At 36.9% G+C, this 19,211-nt stretch overlaps 1 protein-coding gene across 1 annotated transcript; it reads right to left on the bottom strand.

The window, feature by feature from the left end:
* Positions 1-6,170: 6,170 nt before the first annotated feature.
* LOC140162788 (uncharacterized) lies at positions 6,171-18,663 on the bottom strand. The gene is made up of 6 exons (XM_072186089.1): positions 18,584-18,663; positions 11,320-12,230; positions 10,890-11,177; positions 10,253-10,354; positions 9,751-9,945; positions 6,171-9,514 (listed from the first exon to the last, which is right to left on the bottom strand). The coding sequence occupies exons 2-6, from the start codon at positions 12,203-12,205 to the stop codon at positions 9,219-9,221; spliced, it is 1,767 nt and encodes a 588-aa protein (XP_072042190.1). The 5' UTR covers positions 12,206-12,230; positions 18,584-18,663; the 3' UTR covers positions 6,171-9,218.
* Between the last annotated feature and the right edge of the window lie 548 nt (positions 18,664-19,211).

The following is a 19,211-nucleotide window of genomic DNA, read 5'->3' as shown; positions in this document are numbered from 1 at the left end:
AGCAATTTTGAGAAATTTATCATGTTTGCGGGCATGTTTGAATTTTTGCGAATTTTTAGTCACCACAATTCTCTAAAAATTACATTTGTGCAGTTTTCTGGAAAGAGAAATAACAAGAAGACAATGATTCAGCTTTCTTGAATGCATATTTTCATTCACTTTTTTACTGTGAAAACTAAGGTTTCACTTATTATTACGTAGAGCTCAAGGGTACCGTATGGTACCATTTTGTAAATATATTTATAACCTTTCCATGTAACAATTGTGATACTGATTATCACACTATAAATGACTCTCTATGCTTTTTTCTAGTTTCCATAATTCCACCTTAATAAAGCTGACAAGGGAGGTGTTTTACAACTTGATGCAAAGTGTTCTTCAACTACCGTAAAATCCCGTCTACAAGCATATAGTGTGCTTCTGATGAAAGCTACATTAATCCAGTCGCCAGTATGGAGTTTGAGCAAATAAATTACGGATCCAAGCATATACAAACAAGTATTATTTTAAGACCGATCTATTGTATTGGTATATTAACGCTTGCTTCGAATTAATTAAGCTTTTATAAAAAACACTATATATTCTTGTAGACGGGGTTTTACGGTATGTTAACACTATATTAACCAAACCTCCAAGCATCTAGCGGGGAGGGGTGGCATTATAATTTTGGCCATTTAACAGATGTCTATATTACTTTTGTACAAAAAAATTGTTGTTTAGATGGTTTCCGGTGGTCCCGGTATTTTAGGCTCCATAATGTTTTGATTCAAAATTATCTATTGCTTGATCTATGTTTAAATTGGTTATTATTATTATTTTGAATAAATTAAATATTTTTTTGTACAAGATTAGCTATTTTGGACGGTTCTGTTGGTTCCCGATATTATAAGCTTCATGTTTTGATAGTAATTATACATTGCTTGATCTGTGTGTCTTCGGACAACTTATTAATTGGACCGCCATCCCTATTTTTTACTCCTGTTACCAAAAGTAATGGAGAAACAGGCGGTTTCGAAAGCAGTCGAGACTCGTGGTTCAAAAACCGCCTTGGTGACTTTAAAACCGCTTTTAAGCATAAAATGAGTTTGCATATATTGATTTACATACAATCTGACGTTTTACACAATTTTGGTGTATCCGTCGTGTAAAAGAATACCAAACAAATCCAAACTCTAATCCTAACCCTAACCCTAACCCTAACCATAACCCTAACATTACCCTAACCCTAACCCTAACCCTAAATCCTAACCCTCACCCTAACCCTATAATCCTATTAGTATTTCGTGTTCTCTTACACTACGGATAAACCACAATTTTGAAATTATATCATCTTGATCATGATCATGTTTTAAATTTTTTTTCGCATTCAAAATATTTTGACGACCTTTCATTTTCAGATTGTTTCCAATAATAGTCAAAGTAATCTCTGAGATTTGCTGTTTTTGTTTGTCGGTTATACAAAGTTGTAAACATTACAATGTGAAAAGCTTATTTTTGTGTCGACATTTTTAATACCTGGTCTATATGACCATGGTAACGTATCATGTAATCATAATGTAGAACCTATGACAGCTATGGTTCAATGCAGAGGTAGGCCTACCACGTGAACGAACTAGGGCAGTGCGATATATTCAAAAATTGTTTTACCCTATTGCTATGGTAGTTAATCCTATTTCATATTCATCACTTCTACGGCGAAAAGCACTAGAATGAGCTTGCAACAAAATAGCAGAAACCCTTTTACCAGGGACCAACATATGACAGGGTGTCGCTGAAAGAACTGTATCGTCGGAAACTTGATTTTTTTTTGGGTATTTTATCGCATACACCAAACATAACTAACTAATCGTTGTGGTTGATGAATATCATCAGCTATCACATACGTGACAATAGATCGCTCCACTTTTGAAATAAAATAATTTTGCGAAACTACCTCATTTTCAAGACGTTCCACGAATCCAAATATCTATCAATGACAATAAACGCCTCATTCGCTGATGATGCGCAGTTATTACTTGCAATCCGAATACAGATCATCGATTGATATTTGAATCCGTGGAAATGTTTGAAAATGAAGTAGTTTCGTAAAATTCTTATATAGCAAGAACGGTGCTGTCAATTGTCAAAATACATATTTAGTTCTGTTTATTAATACCTAGTTATGTTTAGTTGTGGCGTCAACATACCCAAACAATTAAGTTTCCGACGATACAGTTTTTTCAGGGACACCCTGTATAATCTAGAAGTGTGTGAAAGTATTATTATATAACATGAAGAACGAATGAAGCTGAGAAGATCACAAAACGTGCTGTTTTTAATATTATAATCATGTTATTGCAATTTCCATTTGTTATTTTCTGCTAGATTATGAATATCCCATGTCAAGAAGTCAAAATTAGGGTCATTATAGGAATTCCAATCCACCAATAACAACTTCATGGTTGATTGAATTCAGAATTTTGTTATGACATTGGTTTAATATTTTAAAATATTAAACCAATGTCATGTCTGCATGCATATTGTTTTGATTGAAGAAAAGAAAGAAATCATTCAGAATATTACATAGTTCAACAAACAACGACAAGCAGTCTCAGTTCCTTAAGATTATAAATAGATTTTATTCAATGCTCTGCCACCATTTAAACATAATTATTCTACATGACATGTATAGTAATTAGTATACAATTTGTATCAAAAGAGTATTATTATATCAGCATGTTTTACTGGTTAGCCCATTCGACTTGTTCGAATGCAACATTAGATCCTCATTAAGGGGGTACTACACCCCTCGATAAATTTGTGTCTATTTTTGCATTTTTCTCAAAAACTAATAACACAGTGGTAACAAAAGTTATGCATATTATTGGGGCAAGAAATCCAATTACTACACTGGAATTTTTATGCGGGGGGGCGTGTTTTATTTCGTTTTGCAAAATATATCATCAAAGACTTTCATCAGCTCATCAGCTCATCAGAACAGCTGAAGACAGAGAGCTCTGGAGCTCTGGGGAGGGCGAGTTAGCGCAGCTGTAATTCCCTCGCTTTGCACCACTGAGGTCCCTGGTTCAAGCCCCGGCGCGGCCCAAGGACTCATGTGCACTTGGTTTATCCCGATCCATGCTCGCGCTCGCAGGTTTTCTCCGGGATCTCCGGTTTCCTCCTGCTTTCAAAATCGGTGATTAGTTGTTTCGTTATCAAAAACTTCCTTCACCCAATGGAATTTGGGGAGCTGCATAAAATGGGTGGATGTTACAATCTAAGTGCGGATAGGTTTGCGCCGGGTTCGGCTGCAACTAGCCTAGTTGATGCGATCTGATTGTGATGACTCACCACGCAGCGAAATTACAGCGCTTTGAATCCTCTGGAAAAAGCGCTATATAAATTCCGAAATTTATTATTATTATTATCTTGTGTTTCAAGAGCCAACAGCATGTCGCACTAAAGGCCTTTATGTGACATAGAGCAATATGTCAACATTACAAAAACACTTCAACTGAGTAATGGAACGCAATCACTGAGTGATGGACCTCAACCACCGAGTGATGTACCTCAATCACTGAGTGATGGACCCTAACTACTGAGTGATGTACCTCAGCCACTGAGTGATGTACCTCAACCACTGAGTGATGTACCCCAACCACTGAGTGATGTACCTCAATCACTGGTAGCGTTTTTCTTTCAAAATAATTATACAGCCCAACATTTTAAATGTTATTAAACGTTTTGACAAGTTTTCACCATTGCTTTAAACACGTTCTAAAACATGTTTGTATTTGCAGGGGATTTCCAATTACCATATGCGAGCGTACACTACGAATGAGCCGTAAAGTCGGCAAATTGTATTCTGAGATACAGTGTAAAATGTGCGTGAAGGTCGTATTCATAGGTACCTCAATTAGGCGCGATATGTTTCTCATGTGATAGCGTTTAAAGCAATCAATAATCCTATTGCGGAAGAGCATATTAATCTTCTACCTATTTCTATAGAATCATTTAATAGCTCTAGTCTTTGTTTGCTTTGGCTAAATCCTGTTTAAGTGGTGGGTTACAATTGCATTGTATTTTGTCTAGGTATGTATAACCAACAATTAACAATGAGAGGGTATTCCTGAACCTCGTTGACTTGTAATTTTTTGCCGCCCTAGGCTCCCACCTGTGGCACCACCTAAGTTTGTTTTTTACTCTTCATAGTAATAAAGGTTACAGGTCAATAGTCCGCATTAAGGGTCATTGGACTACATTTTATTTTTGCCGCTCTAGATAGAGTCCCACCTGCCGCACTACATTCCAACGCCCCTCAAACTAGTAAAGCCACGATTAAAAGTTACAGGTCAAAAGTCCGAAGGGTCATTAGTCCGAAATCCTAATAATTTAGTTATTAAGCACAATCATTACCCTAACCCTAAACCTCGCCCTAACCCAAACTTAACCTAATCCTAAGCCTTATAATCCGAACCCTAACCCTAAACATAACCCTAATCCTAATCTTAGCCAACTATATTTATAACCCTAAATCTAATGGTAAAACTTACTTTATCTTTAACCTAGCATGTAGCCTATAGTAAAGATATATTGTACATATTCATGATGGTATAAACGAAATAATAACCAAGAAGATAAATGTTCGATCATAAATCCTCCTATCCATCCATCTCCAGACAATCTTGAAATCTGGTGCCAAATAGTACACAATAGGAGGTTACCTACCCCCTTAAAGCTTGTCACCAAAAAGGACCCCAGTAGGACAAGGGTAAAAATGCTGCATAATAATCTACTCTACAGGGTGTGTCAAAACTGATCGGAGATTCGTTCGGAGATTATTTTGCCTCACAAACTGAGAGCAGTTTATACGACACTGTAATGTAATCCAGCGGCACAACATTACATTTAGGTTGTCGTTTATCATGCAGTATAAACTGGCACTTAAACCAATGGTACAATAGAAAAATTAGGACCTATTATTATGTAATAGCTACAGTTGGTAGTTATAGCTATAGTTGGTATTATGAATGTCACTTTGGATGTAAATAATTTAAATGAGACGGGTTAAAAATTATATTGATCAGTAGTATTGCTTTCCGAAGATATTCTATCAAGTTCAAGAAATGGTTCCTGCTATTTTATCTTTCGATTGTATCATTTTTTGCGACACACACTGTATTGCATTTTATACTTTTCAAAAACATGCTATTCAATTCAATAATGATAATAATAAACAGTGTCTAAAACGTCTTGTGACACATATCTAACCACAAGTCATGCAAAGCACAAACTTTCAGTTTCTGTTTCCCATAATATAGTATCAATGCGTAAATATACGTTAATCAGGCAATGCCTTTACTTTATGCTGCAACCAACATTATTAAACAGACTTAATGTCATTATTATAACTATTTACATAATTTAAGTCTATTATTTAGAATGGACTAGTGTTTCGCCTTGGCTGTATTTAAAACAAGTTGTGTAAATCTGAAGCATTTATAGCTTAAAATGTTTTCTCCAACACGATCTGAATTAATTTATCCAACGTGATGGAGAAATTGTCTCTTAATTACGATGAATTAATCATGATAGACACATTAATACATTGTTGTGGAGAAATTTAGACACTATTTTGGAGAAATGATGTCATTTGGTGAGGTATAATTAGAGAATAAACGATAGGAATTTTTATTTTGCCTATCCTCTACCGTGTGATAGACGACAGGCAGGTCCAATATTTTGAGTAGTGGATGCCGGCGCAGCCGGTATCCACTACGATAAAAATATTGGACCTGCCTGTCGTCTATCATAGGTAGAGGATAGGCAAAATAAAAATTCCTATCGTTTATTCTCATTCTTATTCAGTTAAATATTATTTTAATAACTGTAAACAATTTTTTAAAGCAAAACTAAGTTACCGTCATAAAACTCCCTCATTATAAAATGAACGAAACTTGTTTACAACTTCACGTATTCTGTTGCGCGTACTGCTATCGCGTCGCGTATTCCGCACTAGTCTACGCATACATCGCGATACATACGCGCACCTCTACAAGCGTGTAAGGCATTATCAAGACGCATGATGACGTGGGGTCGTCTACGGCCTGATAAACGGCACCCGAATTCTTGCGATTGTCCAATCAAAAATGTGTATACGAACTAGACCACTCCCACTGACTAAGAATATCAAATACATGGTATATATCTGATAAATGCAGCTTAAATAACGACTTATGACTTACATGATGTCTCTGAAAGAACTATACCGGTGATATACATTTTTGAGTACTTTAATACCGCAACGAAAACAGAATATGATTGCGTAATGAAGCAGCTACCACATTATGTTTTGAATTTCAAAAATGAACCCCTCCGTTCTTGAATTGAACAATTTGAAAATCCGATACCTCATTTTTCCACGCATTGAGTGTCATCGTTAATGGTTAATGAATGTTATATTACTTTGACTTCTTTGATTGCTGTGTTGAATTCGCGGAAAGGATTCAAAATAAACTATCATCGTAAAAGTCTTATCTTTCAAGAACGCGGCAGTCAATTTTCAAAATTCAAAAAATTATACGGAAGCTGTCTTATCATTTCAAAGACACCCTGTATCTGGTAACATGGTTGTCTCATTATCAAATTTATTTTCTATAACCTCTCTTAATATTCCAGAAAGCTAATCTAATATTAGTATAATGTATTTTACAATCAGATAATGAGATAATATTTACAACACAGATAATGAGATAATATTTACAACAAAGACAAAGACAAGTTGTGCAATAACGTGCATATTTAAAACAGCCCAAATCATGTCTATTACATAACCCTTACAAGTAGACTTCGGTTATATATATATAAATGCGCTTTTATAAATGCGCACGTGACCAGATTGCCAGCGCCATATTTGCATTGCATCACTGTCAATCACTGAAATGACGACCATTGAGTGGCTACAGTTGTGACCTTGTTTCGTGGATAGCACTAGCAAGGAACATTGGCTGGAGGTTCGATGCTATAAATTTGCAAGGATAAATCATGCATATCGAAGGATCATGATTATTGCACAGCACCCCCCATGTACAAAGATAACTAATTTTTATTTATTTATTATTTATTTATTTATTTATACAATTGTAGGTTTCATTCTTCTTTAATACGTAGAGTGCTCAATCCTGAAGAACTAGTAAATATTACTCCATATCACTACAGACTGTTTCGCCCGAAGGCTCCTCAGGTGAATGAGGGCAAAACACAAGAGACATATGAACATAGGAAAAGTTTCATGCATGATCAATAATTAAAACTATACACAGAAGAAAGAAATCTGTTATAGAACGATGCGTCGAAGCACGGCGAAACGCATTACTGGACAGACACACAGAGCTCATTATTTTATTAGTATAGATATTATTTGTTCCCCCTTTCGGCTAGGCAAAACCCACCCTCCCCCTTTTACACTCATAAATTAATTGTTTTTTTGCTCAGTTAGCCCTTCCGTGTAAAGTAAAACTTTATAAGCCGTTTGAACCAAACTGAACAAAATTGACGTATACAATTACAATATATAATACCATGACAATAATGTGTATGACGACCATACTAGCTGAATAAACCATGCATAACATACGTGATTGTACGTCAAATTGTCAAATAACGTATGAGCGTGATGTATAGTATACGAGTCTTCCAGCCGGGATGATTAGATCATGTACATTCATCAACGTGTTTATACTCTAAATTGTACGTCAATTACAGATTACCGATTTAGCATGGGGGACACAAAAAGGTGCTTAAAAACACATTTTGAATTTGTTTTTTGTCCATTTTGATACTTAATTGAATGTGAGCAAGCGAATGAGTAGGTTGGGGTTGAGGAGGTCGGGCGGGGACATCTAGCCTATTAAGTTCGAAAGGGTCATTATTCCGAAAAGGGCTAAAGTTATAGTTTCTTAAATTTACGTTAAAATTAGAGTTAACATTTGGGTCAGGGTTATGTTCAGTGGCGGCACTAGGGGGGAGTGGAAATACTTATTTTGACTCCCAAATAAATAAATCCATGACCCATTCCTCCCGAAGAAAATGACAGCCCCCTAAGTTCCCCATTATCACGTGCAAAAATTATCAAATAACATCATCGGCAGCTACTCAGTTCTGACCTTAATGCCAGTAAGAATCACATTTCGTCATCAATATGGCCAACTGCCACGGAAATAATGAAATATAAGTTTTTAAATCAGCTATATCTAACTTTTCCGTCATTATTATTTTTTTTATCTGTAATGGAAAATCCAAATAAAGAGTTTATGCTTGGGGTCAAATTATTTTGCCATTTGCAATCAATGCCACTATTTTGCAAAAGCAATTTTCCTTGTAACCTGTCATTTTCGCCTATACTTTTGCGTGTGGAATTTGTGTACATCCGGGTACCTTACATCGTTGAACACGGTATGGCGACTTGTAGACACGTGTGCATTTATAAAAGCGCATTTATACCCGAAGTCCACTGCTTACTATCCTTGTCAATTCACGCCATATGACGTTTGATAATATTTTTTACCCCCCAATTCAACAAAAAGGATCCATGGTCAAACATTGTTCAATCAACCATTACTTTGAGTCCCAATAATTTTGAACATGATTGACTGAAAGCAGTAAAGTTAATGTTTTGTGATACCACACTTGTGTAAAACGAGATCGGAATTATTGAGAAATTTAGAATAAAATGGAATTTGATGCAATTTGAAAAGTTAGCAAATTTTATAAACGGATTACTATGTGCCTCATAGAGTTGGGAAAATCTTTCATTAGAGAATAGTTTGAAAAGCTAAAACGCTGACCTCCCAAAATGCTTATTGGCCAAGTACAGGCTTGTCAAAATCAAAATCAAGGTACGCTATATAGAAGAACTATGGCTTTATCTGACATTACTGCAAAAAGTGTGTCTCATCAGCGTTGATTTCGACATGTATCGATTGTCTTTCAACACGACTATGCAGAACAGTGGTAAGTAGCATTCTGAGTGTAAAGTTGTCTGCAGACTCCACAGGTTACGTATAATATTTTATGTATAATACTTTTCGTGACGTCAAAAAGTATTGTACGTCAAATAAAAACAGGTCCCACGCCGAGTTGAATCAGATTAAATAGTGCGCTATAATCCTGAATAGTTTAAAATCTCTTATTTACTTTAATAGCCCTGTCATTACAATGCCTTCGTATACTTTACCACTTTAGTCTTCGCATGCCTCTTTAAGAGCCACAACAAACTCCGTGCGAGTTTTACTATCCATGCCGTAATCGGTCTTGAGTTCTTCATTGAACGTTTTCTTATCATCGCTGTAATTGGAATACAAACACTCCAGATGTGCACCTTTGAATGTCTTGAAGGCTTCACAGAGTTTGGTGAGTTCATTGTCCTTCAACCAATCTTGGACATCATCCCTGCTCCATTGACGAACAAGTTTCTTCGTCTGACTAGATTCTTTGGCATTGCTTTCGGCCTCTTGTAGGGTAGCGTGAATTGGTCCTGTATCGAAAATGAAACGGAAGCAATACAATATTACAAACTGATTAATTTACTTGTCAATAGACACCAAAACAATTGAAGAACGTAGTGGAAAAGGGGCAAGGAATAATTCACAAAATTAAAACAGTATGTTCGCATACTGCATTTTGCAAGTGCCACAAGATTTCCCTATAGTTTAAATGCATGCAAGAATGTGTTCGTCTCGGTTATTCAATAGTAGCATTTTATACACTGACCGTCTACGTCATCACCAAGAGCAGATTGTATAGAGGCAAGTATTTTCGGCATCTTGGTATCCAACTGATTTGGTGAAGTGATATCGTGATATAAGGTGGTGAGGCCTATGATTCCCAGCCAGCCATCAGGTTTATACCTGGGTTCTAGAAGTAATGGAACGATGGGTTTCTCCTTCGTAAACGCATATTGTGCCTCTACAGAAAGTAAATTAGACTTCAAAGAAATGAACGGTTTTCTATATTTTTGGTGAAAAATGACTTGTATCAGTTGATTTGAGATCCTGTTTAGATTTCATTTATTATGTTTGTTAAGCTAAATTGGACAATCCTCTTTCACATTTGGAGTTCCTTCGAGAACAATGGGTTGAAAATGGACAGAAATTGATAGAAATTAGAACGGTGTAAATACGGTAGTCTTGGTAATAGTAAAACGTGCAAAAGGAGGAACTATAAAATACACAAAGGAAAAAAAATAAAGAATACTAGTTATATTAGTTATTACCTGCTCGACAATTATTGCTATTCTTGTATTTTTCAGACATACAGACAAGCACAAGTGATGAGGTTTCTACAGCTTTTGCCATTGCATCCAGCAGACTTCCTCCTAAGTGAACAAAGAGAAAACACCTTACGAAATTATATTATAGTCACAGATTCTCAAATGAAAAAGTCTTCTCCTGGTCAAAAGTTGTCTGACTTTCTATTAACTGTCAAATGTTAAAGCGAGTGGGAGACAGGAGAAATATTTTTTTCAGTTTTAGTCATTAAACTAAAAAACTTCTGCATACTTCTTAACATTAATATTAATACATTAATCTTATAGGAATGAAATGATTGAAGAAAGTCGCATTCATATTTTCATGGGTCTGGCGTTTGTTTAGTTAAGGTTAAGGCTAATCATATATCAAGCCGAAATTTGTTGGCGTTTTACCCTCCAGAGAAAAGTTATACATGGGGCGGAAATGAGACCTCTGCTGGGGTCTCCTTTAGAGAATCCATACCATTGCTCTTGTGTGTCAGCTTTATTTGTCTCAATATTTGAGTGTCCGACCCGTCTTAAGTCTCTTCTTATTAGCCAGTTTGTTTTTGGTATGACATATACAAAACTTTACATGTTTACAGGTACTTATAAGACTTACGCATATGCGTGATATCCATCCACACCTGATATCCCGCTTTGACTAAATTGTCTCTCAGTCTAATCGTCGTCTCCTGGTTATCCCATTGGTAACTTATCATTACTTGACCCTTTCTTGTTGAAGCAGACTTTGTAGGCTGCGAGATAGCCTCATTGTAACTTGGTGGTGCTTCCATTGATTGACTCGATGCAGGGTTCTTACTTGAAAGGCGACCTTTGATTTGCGCCAGGGCATTGGCACATATCTCTTGCGGATGGTGGTTATCTGACTTTGCCAATTTTTCCAGTGCTGAAATTATGCAAAATAATATAGATGCTAAGTTGACAATCTGCATTTTCACCAGAATGCTTTCGATAGAGGAATGTTGCTTATCTGCTTGCTTATCCCATCTACAACATTTATAGTAATACTACTATTTCATAATACCTACCTTTAACCGACGTCTGCATCTCCTTGGATGTCCTGATCTCGTCTATAAACGCCAAATTCCATAGCGCTTGCACGGCTGCACATTGCTCGTCTTCAGAGAAATCATTCTGTAGCATTCGAGTAAACACTGGAATTCCGCCATGTCTTGCGATTTCGTTCTTGTTGGCATCATTTACGGCAAGCTTATTCAGTGTTCGGAGTAACTCTATTGCTGACATTAATTGTGCGCGATGATCTTCGTTGGAGATGGCATCTTTCAATAGTGACAACAAAAAAGCGACTCCACCGTTAGCTGTTTGAAGAAGACTGCTCTCATCCTCATCAACTATATATGCAAGGATACGAAGGGCACGTACCTTAACAACCATGTTTTCATTATCCAGATACCTTGTGAAGATTGGGACTGCATTTGCTTCTCGATATATTCTGATGTTATCAGTACAATTTTGTATAGCGTTCATTAAAGTAGTAGTTATTGATCTGAGAGGGCTTTTGTCCCCATTAAACTCCTTCCTGTACGTTTCCATAGCTTGTATCATTAATCCTATGCAACCGCCTTCTCCCAGCTCTTTTGAAATTTCAGGAGACATGTCTGTTATGTTGGCATACATTAAAATGATGGAATGAACACACTTATATCCTTGGCTGTTTTTCTTTGCAATGTACACCGACAGTGATTCCCAAACCCTTTGAAAAAGCGTGCCCAAATTCAGTTTAGCAAAATGTTTGGCAAGAGACCTCTGTTTATCAGGTTGATTTATTATGTTTAACAAAACACGAGTGACACCGCTAGCAGCTTTCCGTGCCTCGCGAGACGTGTAATCTGTGCACTGTTGCAAGTACTGAACATTGTTCGTTATCTTCGCTTTCAGCTCTTCTATAGACATTTTGGATGAGGCTTGTTTTGGTAACCTGTCACATATAAAAACAACATGAGAAAAATTACGATAGACGTATTTATGTTCTGCTATATTGATGGCAACAGTTACTGGTTGAAATGTTTTGATGTGAATCGCAACATAATCATGATCATCTAAAACTTTTCTCCTTACAAAAGGTTATATCAATTTAGGATAAATGTCACACCCGAAGGATGAACATGTTGGATTATAATTAAAAAAACAGCGGTACTGTTCACACAAATAAGAATTATGAACACAAGACAACAGTAATTTAAATCTTTAAATGATTATTTCATTTAATATGTTCTTAGATTAGTATAATCTTCTGCTGTTCTTTTATACTAACAAAATTGCATTTACATTATAACATTTTAAACTACATACATACAACTTCTTTCAATAATCTTAATTGATTAGATCCAATCATAAAATCAAACAATTTAAACAAAGTATTATGATTGGATCTAATCAATTAAGATTATTGAAAGAAGTATGTATGTAGTTTAAAATGTTATAATGTAAATGCAATTTTGTTAATATAAAAGAACAGCAGAAGATATACTAATCTAAGAACATATTAAATGAAATAATCATTTAAAGATTTAAATTACTGTTGTCTTGTGTTCATAATTCTTATTTGTGTGAACAGTACCGCTGTTTTTAATTATAATCCAACATGTTCATCCTTCGGGTGTGACATTTTCTATTCAATACATTTGTTTTAGTGTGGCTTTTTTAAACAATAATAATTTTTGAAGAAATTGAACATTTTGACCTTACGTATTGAAGATATACATTTTTTGTCAAAAAGACCTAATATTTTCTGGTGTTTTGGGGAAAAATCAATATCTTCAATACGAATGATGATCGCAGATTCTGCTTCACACTTCACGCTGTCAGTTGCTGTTGTTGTACACAATACACTTCACAATACCAGTGACGGAGATGGCAATGGTAGCTAATGGTGGTTACAAAGAAGTAGATAAAGTTTCTTCCCTTCTGATGCTGCTGTACTTTTTGTTAAAACAAAGGGCGGTCCGTTTCTCATCAAAGAAAGCAGCTTCCGGGCTCAGAATTTGTACACAGATAGCACCTGATAATAATATTGTTACTAACACACACACCTATCCACCCCACACACGTAGGACTAAACAGACAGATCGTATTATATCATAATTGGAAATACCAGCGTGAAGCGTTAAGGCTGTTCCATTTAATTTACATACTCCCTCTGAAATGGCCCCAAAAAAGGCTGTTCCGTTTAATTTACATACTCCCTCTGAAATGGCTGTTCCATTTAATTTACATACTCCCTCTGGAATAGTTTCCCCTGAATCATATTGCATAGCCTCACTGTGAGTAAGAGAGACTGACAACAGCAACCTATGGAGAGTAAGGGAGACGACTCCCCCGGGAGGGGACTTTTTACAATTTCTTTATTTTAAGTTCTACGACAGTGCAACCTACATTCAATTAAAGCTTGTAACTTGGACTTTCACTTTTTACACATACAATTTCTTTATTTTAAGTCCTCAGCAAATAAGGACTGTAAGTTTGGGTACACCGATAACATGCGGGTATAGCCGTATTTGTGTACAAATATATAGCCTTCTAGTCTGCCTTGTGATTCCAGGTTGCTAAGTCTGTCTATGCGTTTATTGGTATGAGTCTGTTTGAGGTGGGTGGAAAGAGCAGTATGTGACCGAAAAACTAATTGAACATCATCATGTTCAGAAACAAAAGCATACACATCATTATGAAACTCTAATTTCAGCTTCTCGCGCATGCATAGCTCATTTAACTCAACCCAAATGGATTCATCATGCAGTTATTGTTAACTAAATGTATACACACAACACAGGGGCACTCACAATAGGCAATTGAACCCTACTGGTAGCGCTGTGTTGTAGCTATAGGGGATGAACTAGTTAGCATCATATATCAAAAAGTATAAAAGCTATGATTTTAGTACTTGCTCTATGTTTCAATTACTTAATCTTTTCCAAATATCTGAATCTTCAACCCGGTACAAGTTTTAATAACGGGGGAACATACATTTTTATTAAAAAGAAATCCTACCATCTATCCAAACTCGTCGTGTTATTCCAATGCACATTTTGCTTCACCGGGCATATTGGTCATATTTGGAAGATTGGTGTCATAAAACCGTCATAGGTACAAATTTAGTACTTTCTGTCAATCAAGTATGGCTTATTCTCTACATGTCAATCTTTAAATAATTGGCATAGTCCTTATAATAACGGTGGTCCGCCTTGATGAGTAAATGACAGCAAACAGCTGCAAACCAGTGAAAAATACCCCAAAACTCGGTCAGTGGAGCTCTGCTCGTACATGTCAATAGCGTCATTATCGATTGGATTAGTCGTCCGTAGCGGACAATTCGGTCGCTCATTGGATTAATATTATCAGGTGGTAATAAATTTGCATTGGACAATAGATTACTATATAGCCTAATGGTTTAGTACTGCATATATCGGTTTAATCTTCAATAAGCGGGTTTATGGCTGAAAAGGTCACGGTGAATTTGCCGTGGACAAAACTGCATTATGTTAGGCCAGCATCCATTCATATTATTAAATCCTTTACTCTCAGACGGTGATATATCGCAGTGCCCCTTGGCGCAGTGTTTACAGCGATAGAATTCTAATCAATTTCAGATTTTTTTTTCAATGTTTTAGTCACCAATTTATTGACATAAATCAAGGATAACACCATTTTAAATATATATTGCTATTGTGATATTTTTTATTATCAAAGAAAGATGTTTTCATTTACATTTACTTTGACCATGTTTGACCATCATAGGCCTCTGTTACCAGTAGACTTCGGTTATATATATAAATGCGCTTTTATAAATGCGCACGTGACCAGATGGCCAGCGTCATATTTGCATTACATCACTGCCAATCACTGAAATGGCGACCATTGAGGGAGTGGCTACAGTTGTGACCTTGTTTCGTGGCTAGCACTGGCAAGGAACATTGGCTGGAGGTTCGATGCTAATTTGCAAGGATAAATCATGGATATCAAAGTATTGTTCCTGTGGTGCCGATTTGATTTACCCCGGGCTCATGATTCTTGCACAGCACCCACCCTCATGTACAAGCATAACTATTTACCTTAGCCAAATGACATTTGGCTAAGGGTCTCTTTTTCTTAGGTTCTGATTCTTTCTTTCTTCTACCAAGCGTATGAGCCATCGTAGCCATATGCGTTTGTCAATTTTGACGAAATTTGGTTATTAGGACCATTGGGGGTGCCACAAATGTCACGTGAAAATGTCTGGCGGAAATGTCATGTCAAGGTCATTATGGCCCAAAACGTGTTTTTCACTTAAAATGCTACTCCTTCCCCATATTACATAGCACCGTGACATCACTTGCACACATGCATCATCTATACCCAGTGTCTAAAAGTTGTACACAGAATTAGGGTCAAAGGTCATTTAGGGGTCATTTCCGATATGTAACGAAATACATTAAATCGGCCATCGTAGCCATATGCTTTCTGCCATGTTGACTATAATTGCTAAATAGGACCATTGGGTAGTGCCAAAAATGTCACGTGATCATTTCCGGTCAAAGGTCATCCACTTCCGGTCAATGGTCAAAAGCGTGATTTTCACTCAAAATTCTAGTCCTTCTACATATTACATAGCACCGTCACGTCACCTGCACACATGCATCATCTATAACCAATGTCCAAACACTGCACACAGACTTGGGGTCAAAGGTCATTTAGGGGTCATTTCCGGTATGTAACAAAATACCTAAATTTAATGCTGTTTCCACAAATTAAATAGTACAATGATTTCACTTGATCACCAGAACCGTTGGCTAGTATGGTACAAATTTCACGTGAACAATTCTAGGTCAAAGGTTATACAAAGGTCACTATGACCGAACTTATGATTTCCTGCGGTTTCACTAAAAATGCTACTCTGTCTACACATTACATAGCACACTGACGTCACATTACTCGTCGATGGTCGATAGACGTCCCAATAAATCGGACTTAGTCACCGGTCAGTTCTACAGAATAGATCTCCAAGGCTATTTATTTTGCCCTCTATCGAGTATCGACGAGTAATGGATATATTCTGTAGATTTAGGTTTTGTCTGTGACTGCTAATGTGAGGCCGTCGTAGGTTGTACGGGGCTCAAACTCGGTGGGTGGGTGTAGTTCTGTCCTGGCAAGAAGAAGTTTATGTTCGTTAAGTCACCCGACCCCGGGGCCCCCTCCAAGGGGTCATTTGAGGTCAAATGACTAAAAACTGTCATATGGGCATGAAACTAGGTCCTACGGGGCTCAAACTCGGTGGGTGGGTGTAGTTCTGTCCTGGCAAGAAGATGTTTATGTTCGTTAAGTCATCCGACCCCGGGGCCCCCCTCCCAGGGTTCATTTGAGGTCAAATGACTAAAAACTGTTATATGGGCATGAAACTAGGTCGTACGAGGCTCAAACTCGGTGGGTGGGTGTAGTTCTGTCCTGGCAAGAAGAAGTTTATGTTCGTTAAGTCATCCGACCCCGGGGCCCCCTCCCAGGGGTCATTTGAGGTAAAATGACTAAAAACTGTCATATGGGCATGAAACTAGGTCGTACGGGGCAATGTCTCTATTATGTACAATCACACCTACCTTTACACTTTGCGCGACTTGTAGATTCAATCCAAAGATGATTTACTTCTTACAAAATATGATCTGTATTATGAATGTAGATCAGGATATACCTCACAGTACTGTGATACACTGGCAAGTTTGCTTAAAAGAGAGAACTTGTTCGTAAAATGAATTGAATACCTTCGCACGCATTAACCAACTGCATAATAGTCACAGATGAACAGTTGTATTACTATAACACTCTTTATGTACTCGATATTTTCTCTGAATTGTTGACCTAGAACCGGAGGAAAAATACTTTCATTTTGCACAATTAGTTTTTCAGTATTAACAATGTTGACAGTATATACATGCTTATTCCAGGTATTCCTGATTCTAGTTAAATAAACAGAAACCGCTGAAATAATTTTTTGATTCGCCGATGTATCCTTTACACTCAATATTTAAACAAAGAATAGCTTTAACCCTAACAGTACCAGGTTCTACAAAATACTACATTTATGCACTGCGCGTGCGTACATCACACGTGATGTGATGACGCAATTACCCTAAATGATATAGGCACGCTTTCGTTGGCCGGGCCAGCGAAACACTCGTGGCTACCGGCCGCCGACCTAGTGCTTGGCAAGCGAGGGGTCCCGGGTTCGAACCCCCAGAGCAAGCAACTTCTTTGTTTGTTTTCTCTCTTTATTCTGTTCTTCTGTCCCTTCCACTTAGGGTTAAGTAAGTAATACCTTGCATACAGGGTGAGTCAAAATGATCTGTACTCAACTTCTTAAAAATACTTTAAATTGGATTTTGAGATTGTTTATCAGATGATTAAAGTTGCTTCTTGAAGTGGCCCACCACCCTCAGACTTAAAAGAAGGCAGTTATTGCACCTACGACTTTCTTTCACTCACAGGGTTGATATGACAAATGAAAGGAGTTTCAGTGTTCATTTGAATAAAGTTAGCTTCCAAATTGAATTTCATTGTTATACTAATTCAACCTCATATCTGAGTATTGCAAAGGATGTTTATTTAGGGCGCTCCAAGATGCAAACTTGTTAAGTTGAGTACAGATCATTTTAACATATTTTACCTACCACCTGCAGTCACACAAGTTATAGTGATAGAGTACGTACTAACTAACCACCGACCAATTTAACAACAGACAGAACCAATAGCCAACATGCAAGACATGACCTGACATCATGACTAACCATCCAATCACCCTACCATCTAACTAAGCAATCAACAAACAAACAAGTAAATATTGTTTGTAAATCGACATGTATAATCATGCTAATTTAAGATCGTAAAATTATAAGAATTTACGATATTGCCAAAGTATAAATGTATTGTGACTGTGCGAAAGCTTTTGCATAACCAAAGGGCCTGCCAACATGTTGCCACCTACAGAGAACATATCTACAGAGCTGATCCTCTGGAGCTGATCCAAGTGCTGAAGCTGAAGGTACCAGAGTTGCCCATGGGAAGAGAGGCTAGCCAATCTTCCGCCAACACCATACATGTCAACACTTAGATAACAGTATGTTACGATTTTTGCATTTGTATTTTTAAAAACGTTTTATGGCAACCTTATCTGCCCTTTTACATAAACCTTTTGTATTTGGAGGGAATCTTCCACGTAGGAAATGTTTCACGTCATGACAAATTAAACTAATAGATTAAGTATTTCAGACCCAACATAAGTACAAGCAGCAATTCAATCACACCTACCTTTACACTTTGCGACTCGTAGTTTCAATCTATTGTCTCAAAACCATTGGCTTCTATACATTAGGTCGGTATCATGAACGTATACTAGTAGTACAGCAGGAAATACACAACAGTACGTACAGGAAAACGTGCTAAGGGACCATTCACAAACACCTGGGGGGCTGATGCAAAAAGGGGGCCCTTAAAGTTTTGACCCTCCTAAGGAGGGTGGGGGCCTGAAAAAATGACCACAAGTTTTCCTGGGAAAATTGAGTTTATATGCTTTTCTATGGGGTTGACCCATAATTTTCATGTCAAAAAAAAAAAAAAAAAAAAAAAAATTCGCTATGAATTTTTTTGCATCAGGCTCCCCCTAACAAGTGTTTGTGAACGGTCCCTAAAGGCCGGGGCTAAATGAGGCAGCTAGATCATAAAATATCTAAAACCGATTTTAATATATCTCTTTGCAATCAACTGCATTTAACATAATGACCTTTTTATCAATGTGGAAACGTTACTTTTCATAAAAAATAGACATCATATCTGATGTCGATATTAAATAATCATACCAAACAAAGTAAATATTGAAAGTACAAAGGGCATCGTTCCTTTACATGAAAATTATCTGCTCCTGATTCCAGAAAAATAC

Source organism: Amphiura filiformis, chromosome 10, assembly GCF_039555335.1.
Source record: "Amphiura filiformis chromosome 10, Afil_fr2py, whole genome shotgun sequence".
Classification (NCBI taxonomy): Eukaryota; Metazoa; Echinodermata; class Ophiuroidea; order Amphilepidida; family Amphiuridae; genus Amphiura; species Amphiura filiformis.
This window is presented reverse-complemented; position numbering and strand designations above follow the sequence as displayed.